Source organism: Hemiscyllium ocellatum, chromosome 6 (assembly GCF_020745735.1).
Source record: "Hemiscyllium ocellatum isolate sHemOce1 chromosome 6, sHemOce1.pat.X.cur, whole genome shotgun sequence".
NCBI classification, from domain to species: domain Eukaryota; kingdom Metazoa; phylum Chordata; class Chondrichthyes; order Orectolobiformes; family Hemiscylliidae; genus Hemiscyllium; species Hemiscyllium ocellatum.
In genome coordinates, this window is record NC_083406.1 from 109,062,964 (window position 1) to 109,084,966 (window position 22,003).

Sequence of the window (22,003 nt, forward strand, 5' to 3'; positions counted from 1 at the left end):
TTTGGTGGCAGTTCAGCGAAGATTCAGTAGGATGATGCCTATGGAGAAAGTGCCTTATGAGCAAAGGCTGAACTGGTTGGGACTTGACTCAGTCTCATTTAGAAAAATGAGAAATTACCTCATTGAAACATTATCGGATTCTTCAGGGGCTTGACAGGATAAATGCTGAGGAAATGTTCCCCCTTCATGGGGGAGACTGGGACCAGAGGGCATAGTCTCGGAATAAAGATTGAGATCAGGAGGAATTTCTTCTGAGCGTTTAGAGTCTTTCAAATGCTTTGTCACAGAGAGCTGTGGGGACACGATGCTTGTGTGTGTATGTATAAGGTTGATCAGTTGGGAAATCAAGGGTTAGAGTGGAAAAGGCAGGAAAGTAGATATGAGGAGTGAAGGATCAGCTAATGATTCTATAAAATGGTTGGGCAAGCTTGAAGAGCTGAATGGCCTACACCTCATATTCCTTGGTTTTTTTTACCATGTTTCTTGTGCCATTGCCCTTAAATGGACAAATTGTTTCGTCTTGTAATCTATGCTGGATTTTCGTGTAGTCTATTTTAGAGTGAATCAAAGTTTTACGTGTTTTTAAAATGTAAATAATCCCTATGACTTATCTTGTTTTGAGTTTATACCATGCAATGTCAAGGTTCAAATGTAATCGGGCAGTTTAACCTATAGCTGTCTTAGCCGTGGGTAAATCAGTAGTGGGAATGTTGGCCTTTCCTCTTTCCAACTTTGCGTAGCATTCCTCACCTCTTTCACTATAAAATGTGGGGTGTTCATTTTGTTGTTATTTGTTCGAGGGATGTGGGGGTCACTGATGAGGCAGTATTTATTTTCCATCCTTAATTGCCCAGAGGACAGTTAAGAGTCAGCCACGTTGCTATGGGTCTGGCGTCACGTGTAGGCCAGACCAGGTAAGGATGGCTGTTTTCTTCCCTAAAGGGCATTAGTGAATCAGCTGAGTTTTTCTGACAATTGGTAATGATACATGTCATCCTAATTCTGTTTTTTTTTTGATGAGTGTTTAGTGATGTGGCACATTTACATTAAAAACACAATGGATAAATTTGTACAGTTTGGAGGAAGTCTTGCCTTTGGTTAGATAAGCCTTATTTATTGCCAATTGCTAAGACATGTTGCCTTTTGTCTAAGCTTTTCATCTTGTACTCATCAGGACAATTCACAAGTAACCTTTTTAAGAGGAAAGCTAATGTTTGCACTGCAAGAGGTGAGGGCACATATGGCATAGTAGTGGTGATCCTATCTCTGAGCCGGGAGGCCCAGGTTCAAATCCCACCTGGTCTAGGTATTTATAATAACATTTCTGAACAGGGTGATTTTCGATAATATTTATACAGCATGAGATGAGAGTTCTGAGTGGTTGACAAATGAACTCTGTAAATGTGTTTCTACAGATCGCACTTACGAATTCTAATTGGCAGTTAACAGCCAGGTAAGGTTAAACTTTTTAAATCCAGAAAAATCGAGTCTGATTTTAGAGTCATAGAGATGTACAGCATGGAAACAGACCCCTCGGTCCAACCCATCCATGCCAACCAGATATCCCAACCCAATCTAGTCCCACCTGCCAGCACCTGGCCTCTTCCTATTCCTATACTCATCCAAATGCCTTTTAAATGTTGCAATTGTACCAGCCTCCAACACCTCCTCTGGCAGCTCATTGCATACACGTACCACCCTCTGCGTTAAAAACTTGCCCCTTAGGTCTCTTTTTTTATCTTTCCCCTCTCGCCCTAAACCTATGCCCTATAGTTCTGGACTCCCCGACCCCAGGGAAAAGACTTTGTCTATTTATCGTATCCATGCCCCTCATAATTTTGTAAACCTCTATAAGGTCACTCCTCAGCCTCCGCTCCAGGGAAAACAGCCCCAGCCTGTTCAGCCTCTCCCTGTAGCTCAGATCCTCCAAACCTGGCAACATCCTTGTAAATCTTTTCTGAACCCTTTTAAGTTTCACAACATCTTTCCAATAGGAAGGAGACCAGAATTGCACACAATATACCAAAAGTGGCCTAACCAATATCCTGTACAGCAGCATGACATCCCAACTCCTTTACTCAATACTCTGACCAGTAAAGGAAAGCTTACCAAATGACTTTTTCACTATCCTATCTACCTGCGACTCCACTTTCAAGGAGCTATGAACCTGCACTCCAAGGCCTCTTTGTTCAGCAACACTCCCTAGGACCTTACCATTAAGTGTATAAGTCCTGCTAAGATTTGCTTTCCCAAAATGCAGCACCTCGCATTTATCTGAATTAAACTCCATCTGCCACTTCTCAGCCCATTGGCCCATCTGATCAAGATCCTGTTGTAATGTGAGGTAAACCTCTTCACTGTCCACTACACCTCCAATTTTGGTGTCATCTGCAAACTTACCAATTATACCTCTTGTGCTCGCACCCAAATCATTTATGTAAATGACAAAAAGTAGAGGGCACAGCACCGATCCTTGTGGCACTCCATTGGTCACAGGCCTCCAGTCTGAACAACGACCCTCCCACCACCACCCCTTCTCTTCTACCTTTTGAGCCAGTTCTGTATCCAAATGGCTAGTTCTCCCTTTATTTCATGAGATCTAACCTTGCTTATCAGTCTCTGATGGAGATTTTGGCTCTGAAAAACGAACCAGTAAATGGCTGTTACGTTTTATTTGCCTGCAAAGAACAGGATCCTGTATATTTAATATTGTAATTTTCTCTGCACACATGTACTGCACTGTAAGCCAGAATGTCAATTCTAAATTTTATTGTTAGCATAATTCTTCGCACACCCAGGATTATTCAAGAAATGTTACTCAATTGCAGAATTGAAGTTACTGTTGAATACTTGCAAGTTTCACAAGTGCAGGTTAACAGGGTACAGCCAGTAGCTTGGTTTTGTGACAGCCAAAGGGCTAGCTGTTTGACTTGTCTCAGAGACTTGCATATTGAATCACCTATATACCTGGTGTCACTCCTCTTGGCACTGAGATTCATGTCACACATATTCATTTGTGTGATAGGTAGAGTGTCTGTCTTTTTGTGCTTTATGCAGTGGCAATACAAATGCTAGCTTTTCCTGTTGCTCAAACCTTTAACATATTTTTTGATTAGATCACCTACAGTGTGGAAACAAGCCCTTTGGCCCAATGAGTCCACACTGACCCTCCGAAGAGAAACCCACCCTCCCCCCTATATTTACCCCTGACTAATCCACCTGATGCTATGGGCAATTTAGCATGGCCAATTCACCTAATCTGCGCATCTTTGGACTGCGGGAAGAAACCGGAGCTCTTGGATGAAACCTACGCAGACATGGGGAGAACGTGCAAACTCCATACACACAGTTGTCCGAAGTGGGAATTGAATCCGGGTCCCTGGCGCTGAGGCAGCAGTGCTAACCACTGAGCAACTGTGCCGCCCCTTTTGTCCTTATTCTGAGGAAAACTTTGCAGGACCAAATGTGAGTGTCTAAAGAGCCTTCACAGGTTATCATGATATATAGTGAGCAATAATCTGATCAGGGTAGCTGTTGTTCCACAGGATGACACTGTGCCCTATTTCATCATCACATTTGTTTATACCTCAACAAAGTAGATGACAGCCATTTATTGGTTCATGTCTCTGGACAATACCTTAATGAGTCTGGGTCAAACTGCCTGGTTTAAAAATTCAGCAAAGTTGGCTTTTAATTGCCAATCAGCATCAATGGCTGCATCCTTCATGGTAACACTACACTTGCTAACCAACCAATACACTCCAGTCATGCACTATAAATATTAGTTTTCCCCTTGAGTTGGTATTGAAGATTTTTTTGATGTGTGGAAAAAAAGTTTCAACAAAACTGTTTTATTTTCCAGCAATAGTGAAATTGTATACTAACAAATGGCTTTGTCTACATATTGTTTTGTTAAGACGCAAGAGATATGCACGATTTAGCTTGGACTTTCTTGAACATGTGGTGGCATAATCCAATTACATACCAATCTCCAATAACAATTTTAAAATCTGGACATCTACAGTTGATTAGAAATCAGAAGATTGGGTGTTCAAAGTTTGGGTGAAGATTTGTAGCTCGGGTGCTCGTTGTTGTAGTTCTGTTCGCCGAGCTGGGAGTTTTTGTTGCAAACGTTTCGTCCCCTTTCTAGGTGACATCCTCAGTGCTTGGGAGCCTCCTGTGAAGCGCTTCTGTCATGTTTCCTTCGGCATTTATAGTGGCTTGTCTCTATCGCTTCCAGTTGTCAGTTGCTCTCCGCTGCAGTGGCCGGTAAATTGGGTGTTCGGTGTTCTCTGTACCATCACGTCTAGGAATAGGAGCTGCTGTCCTTTTCTTCTTCTCTCGTGAATCGGATTCCTGTGAGTGTGGCGGTGTGTGTTCTCTATTTCTGTGTTTTTAATGATTACAAAGGTGTCGTCCACATATCTGACCCAGAGTTTGGGTTGTATTTGCGGTAAGACTGTTCTAACCTTTGCATTATTGCTTCTGCTATGAGTCCAGAGATCGGTAAGCCCATGGTGTTCCGTTGATTTGTTCGTATATCTGGTTGTTGAATGTGAAGTGTGTTGTGAGGCACAGGTCCAGTAGTTTAAGTATGCCGTCTTTGTTAATAAATTCAACGTCCTGTTGTCTGTGTTGTATAGGGGTTCCCAGATAAACCAAGACTATGGTCCTCTTATTAATCCTCTTACCATCCTAGTCATGACAGGTAGTAGAGTTGTTTCAGTATCATAGTATCCAGTAGCCTTCAATAAATCTAGGAATATAAGAAAAACCTCCCATTGGTAGAAGACTTTGGAGACTATACACTGTTTCCATCTAACTTGCATTTGAATTTGCACAGTTTTCATAGGGTTAATGGGCAAACGTTTGTCATAGTTTATACTATCTAATCTCTTAATTCTAAAAGCAGCAACCTTCAACCTTCTCTGATGAGAAAATGCCTCCATAATGGCTTATTTAGGAACTCATCCTGCCACCCCCTCAATCGTTTTAGTTGCCAACTCAGCATTTTTATACTGTGCCTACCTGAATTGCATCCAGTATTCCAAGTGCAACCACACTAATGATTTATCAAATGGCGTTGTCTCAGTACATCAGCTAAATTTTTATCTTTTGTATGTATCCCGATTATCTGGTTTTTACTTTACTTAATATGATTGAGCATTGTTCCAATACCTTCAATTTATTGTCGATCATCAATCCTGACCTTTTTTTAATGTCATGAACATTATCGTCCTTGTATTTAATATTTCCTTCTTGTCATCTAACTCAATATGAAGCGCTTTGTTATTTCCTTTGAAATTATATGTCTGATCTGTATGCTCATTTCCCACATATATTGAAATGTTCCTGCAAATTTAGCCTTTACAGCTTTGGGATTTACCACCTTCATTAATTTTATCACACACACACACACACACACACACACACACACACACTGTAAAAGAGGTCTTAAATGCAGCCTATGTGAGTCCTCCTATCTGCGGTTGATATACCAATCCCCTCAACTCTTGATCATATTACATTTGTGTGATATTTCCATTCATTCCCACATCCTTTGTTTCAATATCAACCTTTTTTCGAGAGCAACTATGTCAGTCATTACTTTAAGTCCAATTACTCCACACATACTGCTTTCCCCTATTGAGATCTTTTTGTTGTACCCTAAAGGAACCTGGAAGTTGGACTAGCAAGAAACAAAAACTGAATTTTGTTGGAAAAGCTTAGCAGATCTGGCAGCATCTTTTGGAGAGAAATTGGGTTTAACGTTTCTGGTCTAGTAACCCTTCAGAACTCCTCTGAGATCACCATAAAGGTCTCTTCTTCTCAACCTCTCCCCTTGCCTTTTGATGAAGTGACCCTGTGGTTAAACCACTACAGCTCATGCCTGTCTCTAATGAGAGACAGCCCTACAATCTGGTTAGACTATGACAATTTCCTCTGTTATGTTTATCAAACTCCGTCTAACTTTGAATAACTTTCACTGCTTTTTACTTTTTAAGAGTAAATCTGCTACCTGCCAGTCCTCAAACCTCTTCAATATGTGGTGACTCCTGGCAGTTTTAATTAATCTAGAGAGTTAAAGCACAACGAATGAGGTGTAATAAATGTGTTGTCTTTGAAACAAAAACCGTATGTGCTAGAGAAACTCCATTAGGTCTGGTAGCATCTCTCTGGAGAGAATTAATGTTTCAAAAGTCTTACACAAGCTCCTCAATAGCCAAGTTCAACTGGACTTGAAACATTAGTTTTTTTTTGCGTCTCCAGAGATGCTGCCAGACTTGCTAAGCTTCTCCAGAATTCTTTATTTCAGATTTCCAGCATATACAGTTCTATTTTATGCAGTTTCTGAATCCAGATTGTTGCTGCTTTTAATGGTACCTTCCATGTAGCCTTTTATTAAACTAAGGTATACATAATGCCCAGCACTTCAAATATTTTGTGTTGGTGAGCGTTTGAAACCTTCTATTAGGCCTCTAACAAGGCAGTTGTGTAAGGCATTACATGTCACTAGACTTGTAATCTGAGGTCAAATGGAGAAGATAGTCTATCTTTTCACATTTTTCACAGGAATGTAGGAGGTGGAGAGGCAACCTGACAGAAGTTTATAATATAATGAGCGGTCTAGATCATTGTCTTTTCTCTATGATGGGGGATTACAAGACTGCGGGCAAATTTTTCTAATGAGAGAAGAGAGACTTTAGAGACATGAAGGGCAAAGGTTTTACGCTAGGGTAGCTTGCGTGTGGAATGAATTTCCTGAGGAAGTGGTGGATGTCGGTACAATTACAACATTCCAAAGAGATTTGGATAAGTACATGAATAAGAAAGATTTGGAGGAATATGAGCAAGGAGGTAGGGCTAGTTTAGTTTGGGATTATGTTCAGCATAGACTGGTTGAACCGAACGGTCTGTTTCTATGCTGCATGACTTTATGTAATTATAATCCCACCATGGCAGGTGGTGAAATTAGAATTCCATGAACAAAACTGTAGTAAAAACTAAAACTAATGACAACCATATAACCACTGTCTATGGAAAGGGGATGAAACGTTTGCAACAAAAATTCCCAGCCTGGTGAACAGCACCACAACAACCACTGTCTATTTGCTGGAAAAATTTCATCTGGCATGCAAAATCCTTGCTTTTAGCAAAGGGCATCTTCCTTACTGGCTTGGTTTTGGCCTACATGTGGTTGACATTTGGGCTGTTAGGGATGGGAAATAAATATTGGGCTAGTGAGTGAGGCCATGCTTCTGAACGAATTTGGGGAAATAAAAAGGCAGTTGCATAATCCTGTGAAAACTGGGATTATGTGACCAATTTGGGCTTTTTCATCTTTATTATGAAGAAGTTAACTGTCGTTTTTCATAAATTATCCAAGACTTTTTTTAGATCAGTAAATATTCTTGTTTCCAAATTCACTGCAATATATTCCCGTTACGTCCTGGGGGAAAAAAAACCTCCCCTTACCACCATCCTCCTGTGAAATCAAATATTAGAGCTTCGTAAGAATTTAACGTATAATTCTTTAATATTTTGTCTGAATGAAGCTTTGTTAGAAAGTTTGCAGCAAACTATTTAATAACTACTATCTTTAGTATAGTTTTTGCATATTGACTGTCTGATTAAGGCAGTCTTGGAAATTCGCTAAATGAAATTTATACCCAAGTGAGGCAGGTATTGCACAAATATGGCTTTTTGTGAGCTTGCGTAAGATCATGTGCAACAGAAAGCGCAATCCTGTTGAGCTGTATATTACAATTCCTGATTTGCAAATGTGGGTCGAGCTATCTTGTTTTAGTCACTTCAAGTATAATGTCGGAGTTGAGCCTTACCCTTGATTCTGTTCTAACGCAAGGTGCCCACATGTGAATTTTCTAGCAAGGGTGACCAGATAATGATTAGGAACCCTGGTTGCTGGCTTTTCCTTCTTGCCTATTCCAGCCCAGAGGTTTTGAGAGAAATTTTAAACCCAACCATTTCTCTAGCTGAGCTCCAAGTAAGTACAGACATGTTGAACCAGAGATATTGTGATTTAATACTGGGTGGTAATTTTTTTCCTGTAGTCCATCAAATGAGCTAAGGCATTGTTCCAGAACTGTACGATGTAAAATACTTTGGCAATGTTGACTGAGTTGTAACAATCTGTGAAGTACATTGTAAATCTTGAAACCTTTAAGGGTTGTAAAATGATAACTGCATTCAATTAGTGCAATTTTTGTTTTCTTTGTAGAGCTAACTTGCATCGTTGATGTAGTCAGCAGTTGATTGAATTGGTTTGTGCAAATACTTTGAATTTATGGTAAGTCAAATTTACACATTTGAAGATCTCATCTGTGAGATTAATACCGATTTGATGGACATATTTGGAAAGTTGAACCTCTTCCTCCTTTTTAAGGGCATGACAGGATGAAACGCAACAGACATTTAAGCAGCAGTGACAGTTCAGACAATGAGAGTAAGTAAGACAATTTATTCTACTATCCAAATATATCCTCGTGTTCATGTAATGTTTTTGCCGTAGACTGCATAGGTGTTAAATCTATGTTTTGCTATGCTGAAAAACTGCCTAGGGAGAATTAAGTGAATCTTCATTTCAACATCTGCCTTCAGAGCATTACTTAATTAGGGAAGAACTGCAGAAAGTTGCAAGACAGAGACTTGGAGCACTTGTGCACAAACACAGAAAGCTAGGTACAACAGGTAATCAGGAAGGCTCATTCAATGTTAGCTCTTATTTCAAATCTGTTGATAAGAGTGGGGTAATTTTAATGTCACTGTATAAGGTGCTGGTTCCACATCTGGAGTACTCTGAGCAATTTTTGTGCCCTTATTTGAGGATTGATATTTCATTTTGGAGGCAATTCAAAGAAGGTCCACTGGGATCATCCCTGGTATGGAGGGATTGTTTTATGAGTACGTGTTAAGCAGGTTGACATTCTACTCGCTGGAGTTTAGAAGATTGAGAGGTGGTCTCATTGAAACATATAGGATTCTTAAGGACCTTCTGAGGAAGGGTCACTGGACCGGAAACATGATTTCTCTTCACAGATATTGCCAGACTTGCTGAGCTTTTCAGCAGTTTCTGTTTTATGATTTTGTAAGCTTGACTGAGTAAATGCTGAGGGGATACTTCACTTCAAGGAAGACCCTAAGGCTAGAGGGCATAGTCTCAGAATTAAGGAACATCAATTTAAGACTGTGCTAAGGAGGAATTTCTTCTGAGGATTGAGGGAGTGTCTTTGGAACTCCTTGCCTCAGAGCTGTGGGGAGCAGAGTGCTCGTCTATATTTAAGGTTTGAGATAGATTCCTGACCAGTAGGGGAATCCAGGGTTGCAGAGAAAGGACAAGCAAGTAGAAGAGGAATGTCTGATCAGCCATAATCCTATTGAATGGCCTAGCAGGTTTGAGAGGGGTCAAATGACCCACTGTTGTTCTTATTTCTTGTGGTCTTAAATTTGGCATTAATTGACATCCATTCAAGCAAGCAATTCTGTAAAGGTAGTTGAGTTGGCTGGATCACCTGCTAGTTACACATTTGACGGGGAGAAAAACATCCTATCAGCATTTTTTCTGCAGATAATGTATGTTAGTGTTTCTCCTATGCTGAATATTCAGATTATTTTATACATGGATTCTTTGGAAGTTTTTATGCAGGTGTAATTAGTTGCATGAAACTGGTATAATATTGTTATTGTAATGTATTTCAATTCACCATTGGATTGTCTGGTCGCTGAAGTTGTCATCTTGCTTTAATATCTTTTTGTGCCTTCCTGCATAGGCCCTTCAACTTCGTTGTCCTCTCATTCAAAGTATAGGAGTGACCGGCATGCCTTGTCACGTGGGAAGAAGAAGCCTGCTGAGGTTAGTACAATGCAGACAAAAAGACATCAATTCTAATTTAGGCTTTAAAAGATCTGGATTTTCCCTGCATGGAAAGAAGAATTTTTTTTTAATTCCATGTGCTTGCAGAAAAGCTTTTAGGCTTTCTGTTCAGGAGAAAACAAAATGCAGGAAATGCAAATGCTATTCTTGTATTCCTAGGACATTAGCTTTTCTTGATCTTAATTTTACCAGAATTGCCCATTATTCTGTCACTGAAGTCTTCGACAGTATCGTAAAATGCCAAAAAACAGAGATTAGATTGCTGTGTTGTTTTCATTGTGAAAGAAAATTCGAAGTTGTTTATCTTTGTTTAGCTCAAATATGAAGTCAAATATAAACATCTGATTCTAGTGGTTCCCATTTGGACTAGAGCTGGTCAGTGGGTTTGCAAGAATGTTGCTATGACATATTGAGTTGAATTGTGACCTTTTTTCATGAACTTGATTCGAATTCCATTTGTGTATGAGTGCTTGAAAATGATAAAAGGATTTTTAAGAGTAGATGCAATAATAACCTATTCCTTGGTAGAAGTCAAAGTAAGGGAACATTATACTTAAAATTAAAACCAAGAAATTCAGCAGTGAAGGGTGCATAGGAAATTGGAGAATTATTTGGGAAAGAAAAGACCTATTGGACTCTACTTTGACCTTACTATTTTCTCCAGTTATCCACAGACTGTCTCTCCAGCACATTGATTTTATTTTAGATTTCCAGCAACTGCAGTATTTTGCTTTTGTGTGAGAGAGATTTTGCTAGCTATGAGGAAACAACGTTGTAGCACAAATAATATTTCAGTTGTAGATTAGTGTTCTAATTCCATGGCAGAGCAGGCCAAAGGGTTTCACTGGCCTTCGCCCTTTTCTAACGGCATCACTTTTTGTTTAAGGGGGTTTGGCACAATTATGCCTAAATCATAGTTATCCAATTTTTTTTGGTTAAGGAATGAAGTTAGGACAAACCAAAGCTTTTAGTAAATTAAGTTTTCCATCAAGTTTATTAATCTGAATCTGATGTAGCAAAGTTCATCTTTAAACAGCTGGAAAAAAATGAATACTGCTGAGAAGGGACACTTCATCACAGTATCTTGTCTTGCACTCATTGGAACATTGCTCAAGAATACAAATTTAAGGAGTAAATTGACATTTTATAGGGATGAGAGGAGAGTGCAGTTTGTTTGGCAAGTCCATTTGGACAGAGGTGTTGCCATGGAGAACGTGCCTCTGTACAGTCTTTGTGTTTTCTTTCAGTCTGGAAACAACAGGGCGCTGTATATTAATATGTAGCTTTCAGAATATGCAGATGCGCCACACTGAGCCTGACTGCCGATGTTAAATTGTTTGGCTGCATAATTCTTCACATGCAGTAAAGTTTGAGCATTTGAAGTAGAGACATTAAGCTTTAAAATATATTGGCAGAGAGTTTCTAATTATTCTTGTTTTTTGGGGGAAAATGTGCACATTTATCTTTCCTTTCATTCTTGTGGTGTTCCTGGCTGAGATCACAAATGATCTATTCTAATAAACTTCTGCTTATCCTACCATACTTTATCACTGGAATGTGTCCCCCAGATAGTTGTTGTGCATTCTCTGTCTATGTGCAAATCTATGAATTTGAACCTGATTGTTACCATGGTATAGTAAATTACTACTGTACACTTTTTGTGACAACGTATTTTAATATTTGTTTTAAATATGTTATTGCTTTTGCTAGGTATTTAGGAAGGACCTCATCAGTGCCATGAAGATTCCAGACTCCCACCATGTGAACCAGGATGAATATTATCTCTTGGCTGATCAATGGAAGCAGGAGTGGGAGAAAGGCGTTCAGGTTCCAGCCAGTCCAGAGACCATTCCAAATCCATCTGTTAGGTATCAGCTGCTTATTTTGCCCAAAAAGGATATGATTCTCTTTCTATTCAATTATAACATGTATCTGGCAACTAACCAGTCAAAACTATAAACTGAGTAGGCATTTTACATTATTGTCTTCCCTTTAGTTTCTAGCTAACACCTGTTCACTCATTGAAAGCTGCTAGCACAGTAATAAGGTACAGATCGCCTATCGATCAGGAAAGGTATGTGGCAGAGGAATATCTGAAGTGCAAAAGAAAAGTACTTTTGTATTGTTAACCAGAGCACTGAAGTTTGGAACTATAGCAATAGTTGGTACTTGTTCAAAGAGTTACTTTCGTGGTGGAAGGAAGTACTGGATGGTGTGCCAGTATTCTGCCAATTGTTTTTAAATTTAAAGTTAATAGTTCTAATGCAGTTATTGATGATTCATAATTGAAAGCAAGATAGTATGAATAGAGAAGTTGAAGGTTTAAGGAATTACTGAATGTCCTGAAGTTGATGCTTGTGTCTTTCTTTTGTCTTCTAATTTTGCTTGATGCTACTTCCTGTTACCAGATTTGTGTATTCAACTTGAGCTCACTTTCTGCTTCTCATCATTCTCCCAATTTATTTTAAACCAATCCCAACAGTGTCAGCAAGTCTCTCTGCAAAACCCAGTCCTGCTACGGTGCAATCTGTCTGTCTTGTACAGGTCCCACATACCCAGAATAAGTCTCAATACTTCAAATGTGATCCCCCTCCCTCCTACAGCAGCTCTCCAGACATGTGTTCAGTTGCTCATTCCCCCTGTACTCACCAGCACGTAGGGCAATGATTAATCCTGAGATTCCAAATCTCAGGTCTTGCTTTTTAACCTCGTTTCCTGTGTCCCAAATATCTGCTTTCAGGACCTCATGTCTCTTTCTGTCTGTTATTGGTATCGATGTCGAACCTAACCTTTGGCTATTCACACTCCTTCAGAAGAATGCCTCCCTAGCACTAGGGTCTAGGATATTACAGAACAGCAGCAGGGCAATATACAATCCAAAGTAGCATCTATACTACCAGTATCAACAATTGAAAGCCAGATGGTGAGTCAGACCTTCTCAGGTACTCCTGTGCTACCAGCCTTTTTTACTTAGGCTGACAAAAATCATGCAATTTTCTGACTGTATGCTCCCAAACTCTAGTGGAGCACTAATCATTATTCATGTAGTCTTCTGCCTTGTGGATGTGAGTTTTGAAACTTGGAATTAAAGTTTCTGCGTGAGTGATACTTCTCACAGGTATGTTTGTCTAGGGCACAAAGTTTATTTACAATATCTCATGTGCCACAGGGTGGACATATCACTTAGCCCTGCCAAGCCTTAACTTTGCAAACTATTTATTCTGAATCAAAACTTGCCATTTACTCACCAATTGGCTTCTTCCCCTTTTACCAAAGTGAGAACCAAATAGTGAAAGCAATGAAAATGTTGAGGGGGGAGGGGAGAGAAAAATAATACTACCTTTTCCTCTTGCATTGCATGTTCGTGCACAATCCATACTAAGGAAGATAAAACAATATGCAGTCTGCAGTACTTTGGTGTAAGCTTTTAACCCAAGGCCAAAGTTGGTCACCTTGTATTGTGGATATAGTCGATAGTAACAAATATTATTATTTTGAAGTCTTTCAGTTCCCTTTTATGCTTTTTGTCTGGAGCTGTTTCCATAGAAGCTGGAGAGTCTGCCTCCTTGAGAGTGAGGGAACAAGTTTCCTTTCAGTAATCTTCCAAAAACTCGCAGAACTGCTGTTGACATTCTTGTTCTTGTGTGTGCTTTCAAGAGCTTCCTTTTCTTTTTCTTTTTCCTTCTCTGTAGCCATGAATGTCATAATTTCTAGTACTTTGCACTTGTTAATATCCTCCTGAGACTGTCACAGTCAGTGTCTGGATTGTATGTCTCTTCACAAACCCTTTCAATGCATTTGTAATTATCTTAGTTTGACTGACAGTGTTCCAATATAAAGGTTTAAATATATTTCTATACTGTTTAGAATACCTAGTGTAATGTATTGTCTGAAGAGGAAAAAATAAAATTCTTATTTGGAATACAGCACTCTGTTTTTCCACTTCTACATAAATTCCATCATTCCATCTCTGTCACCATAAGTATCCCTTTTGTAATTAATGGTGGCTAATACTGCTTTGCTGATAGCAAAGAAAACGCTGATTCAAAAATTTGTTTTCATAAAAAGGTATATTTGCAAACTCACTATATGTAAGCTTGTGTATATATAGTTAATTTAAAACTATTTGTTTGTGCCACATTTAGTATTGGAATGGTTACTTCTCACTGTATGAACTGAAATGCCATAAACATTCTGGATGGATAAATCCATTCAAAGGTTGAATCCCTGGCCTATGCTTAATTAGGAGCTGGCACCTGAATTTTAATTGAGTGCAATAATTAACCTTTTTAAATGGGAAAATTGCCCCTATTCTTGATTAGAGGAATTCCGTTTGGCTTTTGCTCTTTTTGATTTATTTAAAAATAGCTTTCTGTGAAGTTTTTAAGCATTTAATTCTTTCTTTTGTTTGGCTGTTTTAGGGTCATTGTGGAAAAGGTGAAGGAGACTTTGTTCACTAAACCACGGAAGTATATTCGCTGTTCTAACACTGAACCTTCAGACCCTGGGTATGTTAACATCCTGGAACTGGCAGACACTGTGTGCCGTTACGACTTGGATGATGTGGACATTTATTGGTTACATGCGGCAAATGAAGAACTGAGGGAAATGGGTATGTATTTGTTAACCACATTGGGATGTAGTTAATTTTTTCATTAACACTCTTTATCTGAAATTTCATTTTAAACTGGGCAGAACCAGTGCTGCTGCTTATTGGGCAACACGGTCACTCAGTGGTTAATGCTGCTGCCTCAAAGCACCTGGGACCTGGGTTCAATTCCTCCCTTGGATGACTCTGTGTGAAATTTGCATGTTCTCCCCATGTCTGCATGGGTTTCCACTGGGTACTCTGGTTTCCTCTCTCACATTATAAAGATGTGCAAGTTAGGTGGATTGGCCATGCTAAATTGTCCATAGTGTCCAGGTATATGCAGGCTAGGTGGGTTAGCCATGGTAAATGTGGGGATAAGGTAGGGGGCTGGGTCTGGGTGGGATACTCTTTGGAGAGTTGGTGCAAAGTTGATAGGTCAAATCACCTGTTTCAGCAATATGGGAATTCTGTGAATAGTTTCTGGCAAGTCAACAGTAAACTAAAGTGTTTGACAATTCACCCTATTTATTTGTTCCAAGTTATTGGGTATTGTAGTTTTTTTTATGAAAAAGAGAAGATAGCTTGTGTCTTATTTTCTAAAGTTTGTATTTACCATTTAATATCATAAAAGCATGGTAGAATACTCAGTCTGGAGTACAGATTACTTAAATGGTGCTGTTTATGGTTTTTTGAACATATAATGACTTTCAACCTTTTTTTCCTCACTTGTGCTATTTGGATTGGAAAATTAGGTCATGACATTAAGTGGAGGAATTTTTTGGGGGAATCAGGTTATTTTGTTTTCCTTGAATGAATTGTGATCTTTTAATATGGCTCTGTGAACTAAAAAAAAGTTGGAACTGCAATTTCTCCCGCAAACGTTGCTAGTATTGTTTTGTTCATTTGCTTTCGAGGAACAATTTTACTGATCTGTAGATCACTATAAACTGTAATATCAAATGAATAACTATTTTTGAAATATAAAAGCGTTGCTCACTAATTTCATAAACTACTTGTGCTGAAATTAAACTTGCCCATAGCATTAGTAGGTGATTTGTCTCTGTCTCAGCTTCATTACTTCTAGACTTGACTATTCCAACATTTTGGCTGAAAATGTGTTGCTGGTTAAAGCACAGCAGGTTAGGCAGCATCCAAGGAACAGGAAATTCAACGTTTCAGGCCAGAGCCCTGCATCAGGAAGGGCTGATGATTGTTATAATTCAATGTTATAATTGAATAGAAAGACTATTCCAACATTTTCCCCTGCTTGATTTCCCACAACCCATCCTTTGAGGTAATCTAGTGCTCCGCTGTCTAAGTCTTAACTTTGTACCCAGTCCTGTTCCTATGACTTGTGTTTACTGACCTACTTTGGCTTTCTGTCAAGCAAATTGATTTAACAATTTTCTTCCTTATTTCAAAATGCTTTGAAGAATTTGTCCTCTTTTTCTCCAGCCCCACAACCCTCCAAAGTAGTTGTGCTGCTTTAATTCTGACTTCTTCGAAACCACAGCTGCCTAGACTCTAAGCTTTGGGATACCCTCTAGCTCCTCCCTCGCTTTATTTTCCCCTCTTTTTTTTTTGTTTAAAAGGATGCTCACTATGACCCATCTCTTCAACTGAGTTTTTGTTCATCTGCCCTAATGTTACCTTCTGTGGCTCAGTGTAATCGTGTTTATAGTCCTGTTGTTAAGCGCTTTCAGACATTTTGTGATATTAAAGATAAGATTTCTTTCAACTGTAGTTTTGATTCCCTGTTTGATTTAAAAAAAATAATGAAACACCTGTGGGGCATTATCATTTTAAAACACAATTTGGTAGTTGAACAGAACTTTAGTTAACAAAACTGAAACTTGCTAAATTAAAATATCTAGGCTAATAATATATTCCAGACCCTGCAGTGTCCCCTGATCTCTAAAGATCTTTACTCTGCTGGTGAGTACCACATGCGCTCTCTAGGGACAGCAGATATAACTGCGAAAGAAGGGCAGACAGTAAGGAACAACAAGTCTCTCTGCTGCCTGCACCTGTTAATGGCTACCATGGCCAAGCCTAGAACAGACCCATGAGAAGACCCTCCAACTTGACCGCCCTCTTTCTGCACCAGGTACCATCAGATCAGAAGCCTGCAGCTGAAGTGCAGTCAGAATTTATGAAGCAGCCCCTTTTAAAACACTAAATAAAAGGCAGCAAATGGAAACATTCTATATGAAAAATCATTTCATCCGGGCCACACAAATGCACTGTGTGAGTTTACTCAATCGGTGATTGTATGGGTTTGCTGCTTGCAGCACCATCCACTCCAGATCCCCAGTGGAAAAGGGGTGGGCCCTTTGTATAGGACCCTCCATTCGGGATCTCTGCTGTCAGAGGACAAAATGTCAAACCAAGGCATACCCAAGCAGCAGGCAAAAATGAGGAAGTGGTGAATGTGCAGGAATAGCTCGTATGGAAAACTCATTCATGCCATTCTAAATTGCACAGGGTTTCCCTGATGTGGCTCAGATCAGGGTGCCATGTCCCAGGGGAGGATCCACTCTGTAGGGCTCATGTCAAATTCAAGACGGACACAGGACAGTTCCTCCAAAAATGTACCGTGTGCCTAAGCCGCTTGATTTCACATGAGGTGTAGGGGCTGAGTACCTGGACGGCTCAGGTTGTGAATCGGACATTGACTGTCCCCATGGCAGCTGCAATGGCATCATCTAATGCATCCCTTACTCTGGTCAGCACAGCATCCCACGTCCTCTCCTCTGTCAACCAGCAGAAACCACAATGGCAAAGGAACCAGTTCCTGACTAGTGGCTGCCTGACGACAGCTGCCACTCTACAACAAGCAATTCCCCAAGAAGATCCAAAGGCATGTCCGCTGTGTGAATAGGAGCTGTATGTTATTGAGGCTGCATACCTGACAGAAGAAATGTCATCAGGGCGCACCACCTTCGATGAGGCCTAATGTAAAGATATTGCTGCAGGGTCTGAAGGCAGAAAATTACTTCCTAGATGTGGAGGCACAGTCACCTCTGCTCCTCAGCACAGACCTACTGTAGCCTTTTGTCCTCACTGGCTAAGTTTATTGTGAATGCCACCAGCAGGTGGAGTAAGGAGTGCATTCGTGTAAACAGTTGTAATGCAACATCACTGACCACTAACTGAACAGTACTCTTCCAAAATGTTTTGTTTATCTGTCAAGCATGAGTGTGTAATTTTGCTGCAACTAATTTTTTTCAGTAGTGTGGTTTGCAGCAAATCTAAAATAATAAAACTAATTTGATTGTTTACCAACTCCATTTTTGCTTCTAAAACTGATAATCATCAAATCAAGGTGAAGTAGCCTGTGCATGCACCAGCACTGATGTCACTGCACATGGAATACATTGACATTAACCACACACTCTCAGACTAATTCTGAAGCCTGTCATGTTTAGCTGATGTCACCAGCCTCATCTGCAATATGCTGTGGCCATTTTGGCATTTGGAATAAAATTTCAGTTTTTATCTATGCATGCTGTCTGAGATTGTAGGACTTCAGAAAATTTAAACTTTACTAGGAGTAATATCTTAGTAGTTTCCTGTTGCTTGATGAATGGCACACAAAAATTCATTTAAATAACATTAAAATCAATACTTTCCTTTTAAAATTGCTTTAATTTAGGATGTGGTTTGATCCACGAATGCACAATGGAGAAAACTATAGAAGCACTGGAGCGTCACTGCTATGAAAACATGAACCATGCCATTGAGACTGAGGAAGGGCTGGGAATTGAGTATGATGAAGATGTTATCTGTGATGTGTGTCGTTCCCCTGATAGTGAAGAGGGCAATGAGATGGTCTTCTGTGATCGGTGTAATATCTGTGTCCATCAAGTAAGTTAAAATGTTAATTATACAAACAATATACTAAATCAAAAGTTACGAGATTCTCCATTTCATGTTTTGGTTATCTTTTATTGCGGAATTACAAAGTTGCAATCATCTGCAGTGTTTGGGACTTTGCAGTATATACATTATCGTGAAACACATCTAAGTTTTCTCATTTACATAGGTTCTATTATGTCTGTGCATTTCTGATTTCTGTTTGATCACTGGTAGCTAAGTGGCATTGGTTAAGTGGTATGTTGGAGTTAATGAGATTGCATTCTAGAATGAGCAACGGTGATCTCTATTCCATATGAAAATGGGTAATGAATAGGGAAGCTGATCCATTTAAGTAAGCTAAATTAAATATAATTGTTTTAAGGTTTTGTAGTTAGAATTCAAGGAATGGATTTATAAATTTTTTTTGATTTTAATTTAGTTATTGGGTAGTGAGCGTTGCTGACAAGACCAGCTCATAAGTATTCATCGCTAGTTACCCTCACAGTCTTAAATGGTATATTTTCAAAACAGCATTTCGAAGAGCAGTTTAAGAAGTAATAATATTTAATGGGGGACTGGAGTTGTGGATATGCAGAGTAGTTGAAGATAGTTGTTTCATCTTTCCTAAAGTCTGATTTCTTTGTGACCTTCCATCCAAGTCTTTCATTCACACACTCCAAACTCTCAAACCACCAAAGTTCCAGGCATTGTTATTGATCTCTGGATTACAAACTTAGTAGAATAGCTGCATTATTAACCCATATTTTTCAAATCTCAAATAATAATCATAAGGAGTCGGTCTTTAATTGCCAAAGTTTTAAAGTCAAATAGACTTCTGACCTTGAATTCCCCACTGACTAGTGGGATACTACAGGCTTCGCAAGTTCTTCTTTCTATTTTGTTTAAATTTATGAATTAAAAGTTTATCTCAATATTGCAATCTCTGAACTTGTAGAATGGTAAGGTCCTAGGGAGTGCTGCTGAACAAAGAGACCTTGCAGTGCAGGTTCATAGCTCCTTGAAAGTGGAGTCGCAGGTAGATAGGATAGTGAAAAAGTCATTTGGTATGCTTTCCTTTATTGGTCAGAGTATAGAGTACAGGAGTTGGGAGGTCATGTTGTGTCTGTACAGGACATCGGTTAGGCCACTGTTGGAATATTGCGTGCAATTCTGGTCTCCCTCCTATTGGAAAGATGTTGTGAAACTTGAAAGGGTTCAGAAAAGATTTACAAGGATGTTGCCAGGGTTGGAGGATCTGAGCTATAGGGAGAGGCTGTACAGGCTGGGGCTGTTTTCCCTGGAGCGTCGGAGGCTGAGGGGTGACCTTCTAGAGGTTTACAAAATTATAAGGGGCATGGATAAGATAAATAGGTGAAATCTTTTCCCTTGAATTGGGGAGTCCAGAACTAGAGGGCATAGGTTTAGGATGAGAGGGGAAAGATATAAAAGAGACCTAAGGGGGCAACTTTTTCACGCAGAGGGTGGTACGTGTATGGAATGAGCTGCCAGAGGAAATGGTGGAGGCTGGTGCAATTGCAACATTTTGAGGCATTTGGATGGGTATATGGATAGAAAGGGTTTGGAGGGATATGGGCTGGGTGCTGGCAGGTGGGACTAGATTGGTTTGGGATCTCTGGTCGGCATGGACGTGTTGAACCGAAGGGTCTGTTTCCATGTTGTACATCTCTGTCTCTATGTCTATGATCTGTATTTTCCCTAAGCTTACAGCAGTTTCTGCTGTTGAGTTCAGTAACATAGAGGGCTGAAGGGCCTATACTGTGCTGTAATGTTAAAATTGGTCACCTTTTTACAGTTCCTTTGCCAATACATTTCAAAAGCTAGTTTTGTGAAATGAATAGTAGCAGAAGTAATAGAATTGCCAACATACACTTTCAATAGTTTTGAGTTCAGTCATAGTAACATCCAAGTCTGATCCTGTAAAGCCCTGTGTGACAACTTCTTTAAAAGCGTTTACTGAAATTTTAATGCTTAGCCTTTTTTTTCTCTCTAACTGTATAGACTTGGTGGCAAATGTTTCAAATGGGGGTATAGTTCAGTACTTTTGCTGGATGATGAATCAATGAAAACTGGATGCACAAAAAAGGTTTGGCGGTGGACAGATTGTGAAGTTATGTCGGGCTGGTGGAAATAGGGAAGTCCCAGGTCATTAGTAGGCTTTGAAGATGAGGATAAAAATTGTTTAAAATTGATGCTAACTGATATTATGTGCAGGTTAGGATTATTTAATGATCTTTTATTTGGGGTTCATCTGTTTGGTATGTTTGGCCTTGATGAAGGGCTCTTGCCCGAAACACCAATTTTCCTCTTCCTCAGATACTGGCTGACCTGCTGTGCTTTTTCAGCACCCCACTCTCAACTCTGATCTCCAGCATCTGCAGTCCTCACTTACTCCTGTTTGGTATGTTTGTTCATCTTGGCCTCTTGAGAGGAAACCATTTATAGATGTTTTTATTCATTCATGGGAGACTCACTGGCAAGATTAATCATAATTGCTGTTGAGAAGGTGTTGTTTTTAATTTGTTTATGACATGAGCATGTTGCTGGATAAGCCAGCGTATATTGCACATACACCATTGCCCTGGAGAAGGTAGTGATGAGAGAACACCTTGAACCATTGCAGTGTTTGAATGTAGGGACACCTACAGAGCAATTAAGAAGCAGATTCCAAGATTTTAATCCAGTGACAGTAAAGAAATTAGGGCATATGTCTCACCCATGATGCTGTATGTCTTAAAGGGGAACTTTAGTGGTGGTTTCATTACTATGGTGTGTTTTATAGTAGCTGAAAATGTGTTGCTGGTTAAAGCACAGCAGGTCAGGCAGCATCTAAAGAACATGAAATTCGATATTTCGGGCCAGAGCCCTTCATCACTCATTCCTGATGAAGGGCTCTGGCCCGAAACGTCGAATTTCCTGTTCCTTGGATGCTGCCTGACCTGCTGTGCTTTAACCAGCAACACATTTTCAGCTATGATCTCCAGCATCTGCAGACTTCACTTTTTACTCTTGTGTTTTATAGTACACAACTCAAACAGATCCTTCAATCCAGTGTGTCCACACTGACCAGATATCTAAACTGATCCTGTCCCATTTGGCCCCTATTCTTCTCAACCCTTCCCGTTTATATACCCATCCGGATGCTTTTTTAAAATGTTGCAATTGTACGAGCCTCAACCACTTGCTCAGGCAGCTTGTTCCATACACACACCACCCTCTCCATGAAAAATTTGCCTTTCAAGCTCTTTTAAATCTTTCCCCTCTCATCTTAAACCTAGTTTTGGACTTCCCTACCCGAGGAAAAAGACTGTGACTTTTCACCCTATTCATGTCCCTCTCGGTTTTATATACCTCTATAAACTCACCCCCTCTGCTTTCAATGCTTGATTGGTGAAAAAAAGCTTCTCTCCCTATTGCTGGAATCCTCCAATTCTGGCCACATCTTTGTACATTTTTTCTGATCTTTTTCAAGTTCAGCAACATCTATGCTATAGTAGGGAGACTAGAATTGAGTGCAGTATTCTAAAAGTGGCCTCATTACTTGGTTCGTATCTCACCCATCTGTGGTTCCATACAGCTGACCTTGCTGGCCTTTATTCTCTTGCGAGTTACTCTTCGGTCGTTAATGTACTTGTAGAATCTCT

General features: G+C 39.7%; 1 protein-coding gene across 2 annotated transcripts in view; it reads left to right on the forward strand.

Annotated features, from left to right (window-relative positions):
• jade3 (jade family PHD finger 3) overlaps positions 1-22,003 on the forward strand; it is a 55,893-nt gene that overhangs the window by 18,373 nt on the left and 15,517 nt on the right. The window contains exons 2-8 of one of the 2 annotated variants that reach the window (XM_060826260.1): positions 1,416-1,453; positions 8,240-8,308; positions 8,405-8,464; positions 9,789-9,871; positions 11,603-11,760; positions 14,314-14,504; positions 18,139-18,350. In XM_060826260.1, coding sequence (XP_060682243.1) covers positions 8,416-8,464; positions 9,789-9,871; positions 11,603-11,760; positions 14,314-14,504; positions 18,139-18,350 — 693 coding nt within the window. In that variant the 5' untranslated portion in view covers positions 1,416-1,453; positions 8,240-8,308; positions 8,405-8,415. The remainder of the gene's footprint in view (positions 1-1,415; positions 1,454-8,239; positions 8,309-8,404; positions 8,465-9,788; positions 9,872-11,602; positions 11,761-14,313; positions 14,505-18,138; positions 18,351-22,003) is intronic. The other variant, XM_060826259.1, reaches the window with a different exon arrangement.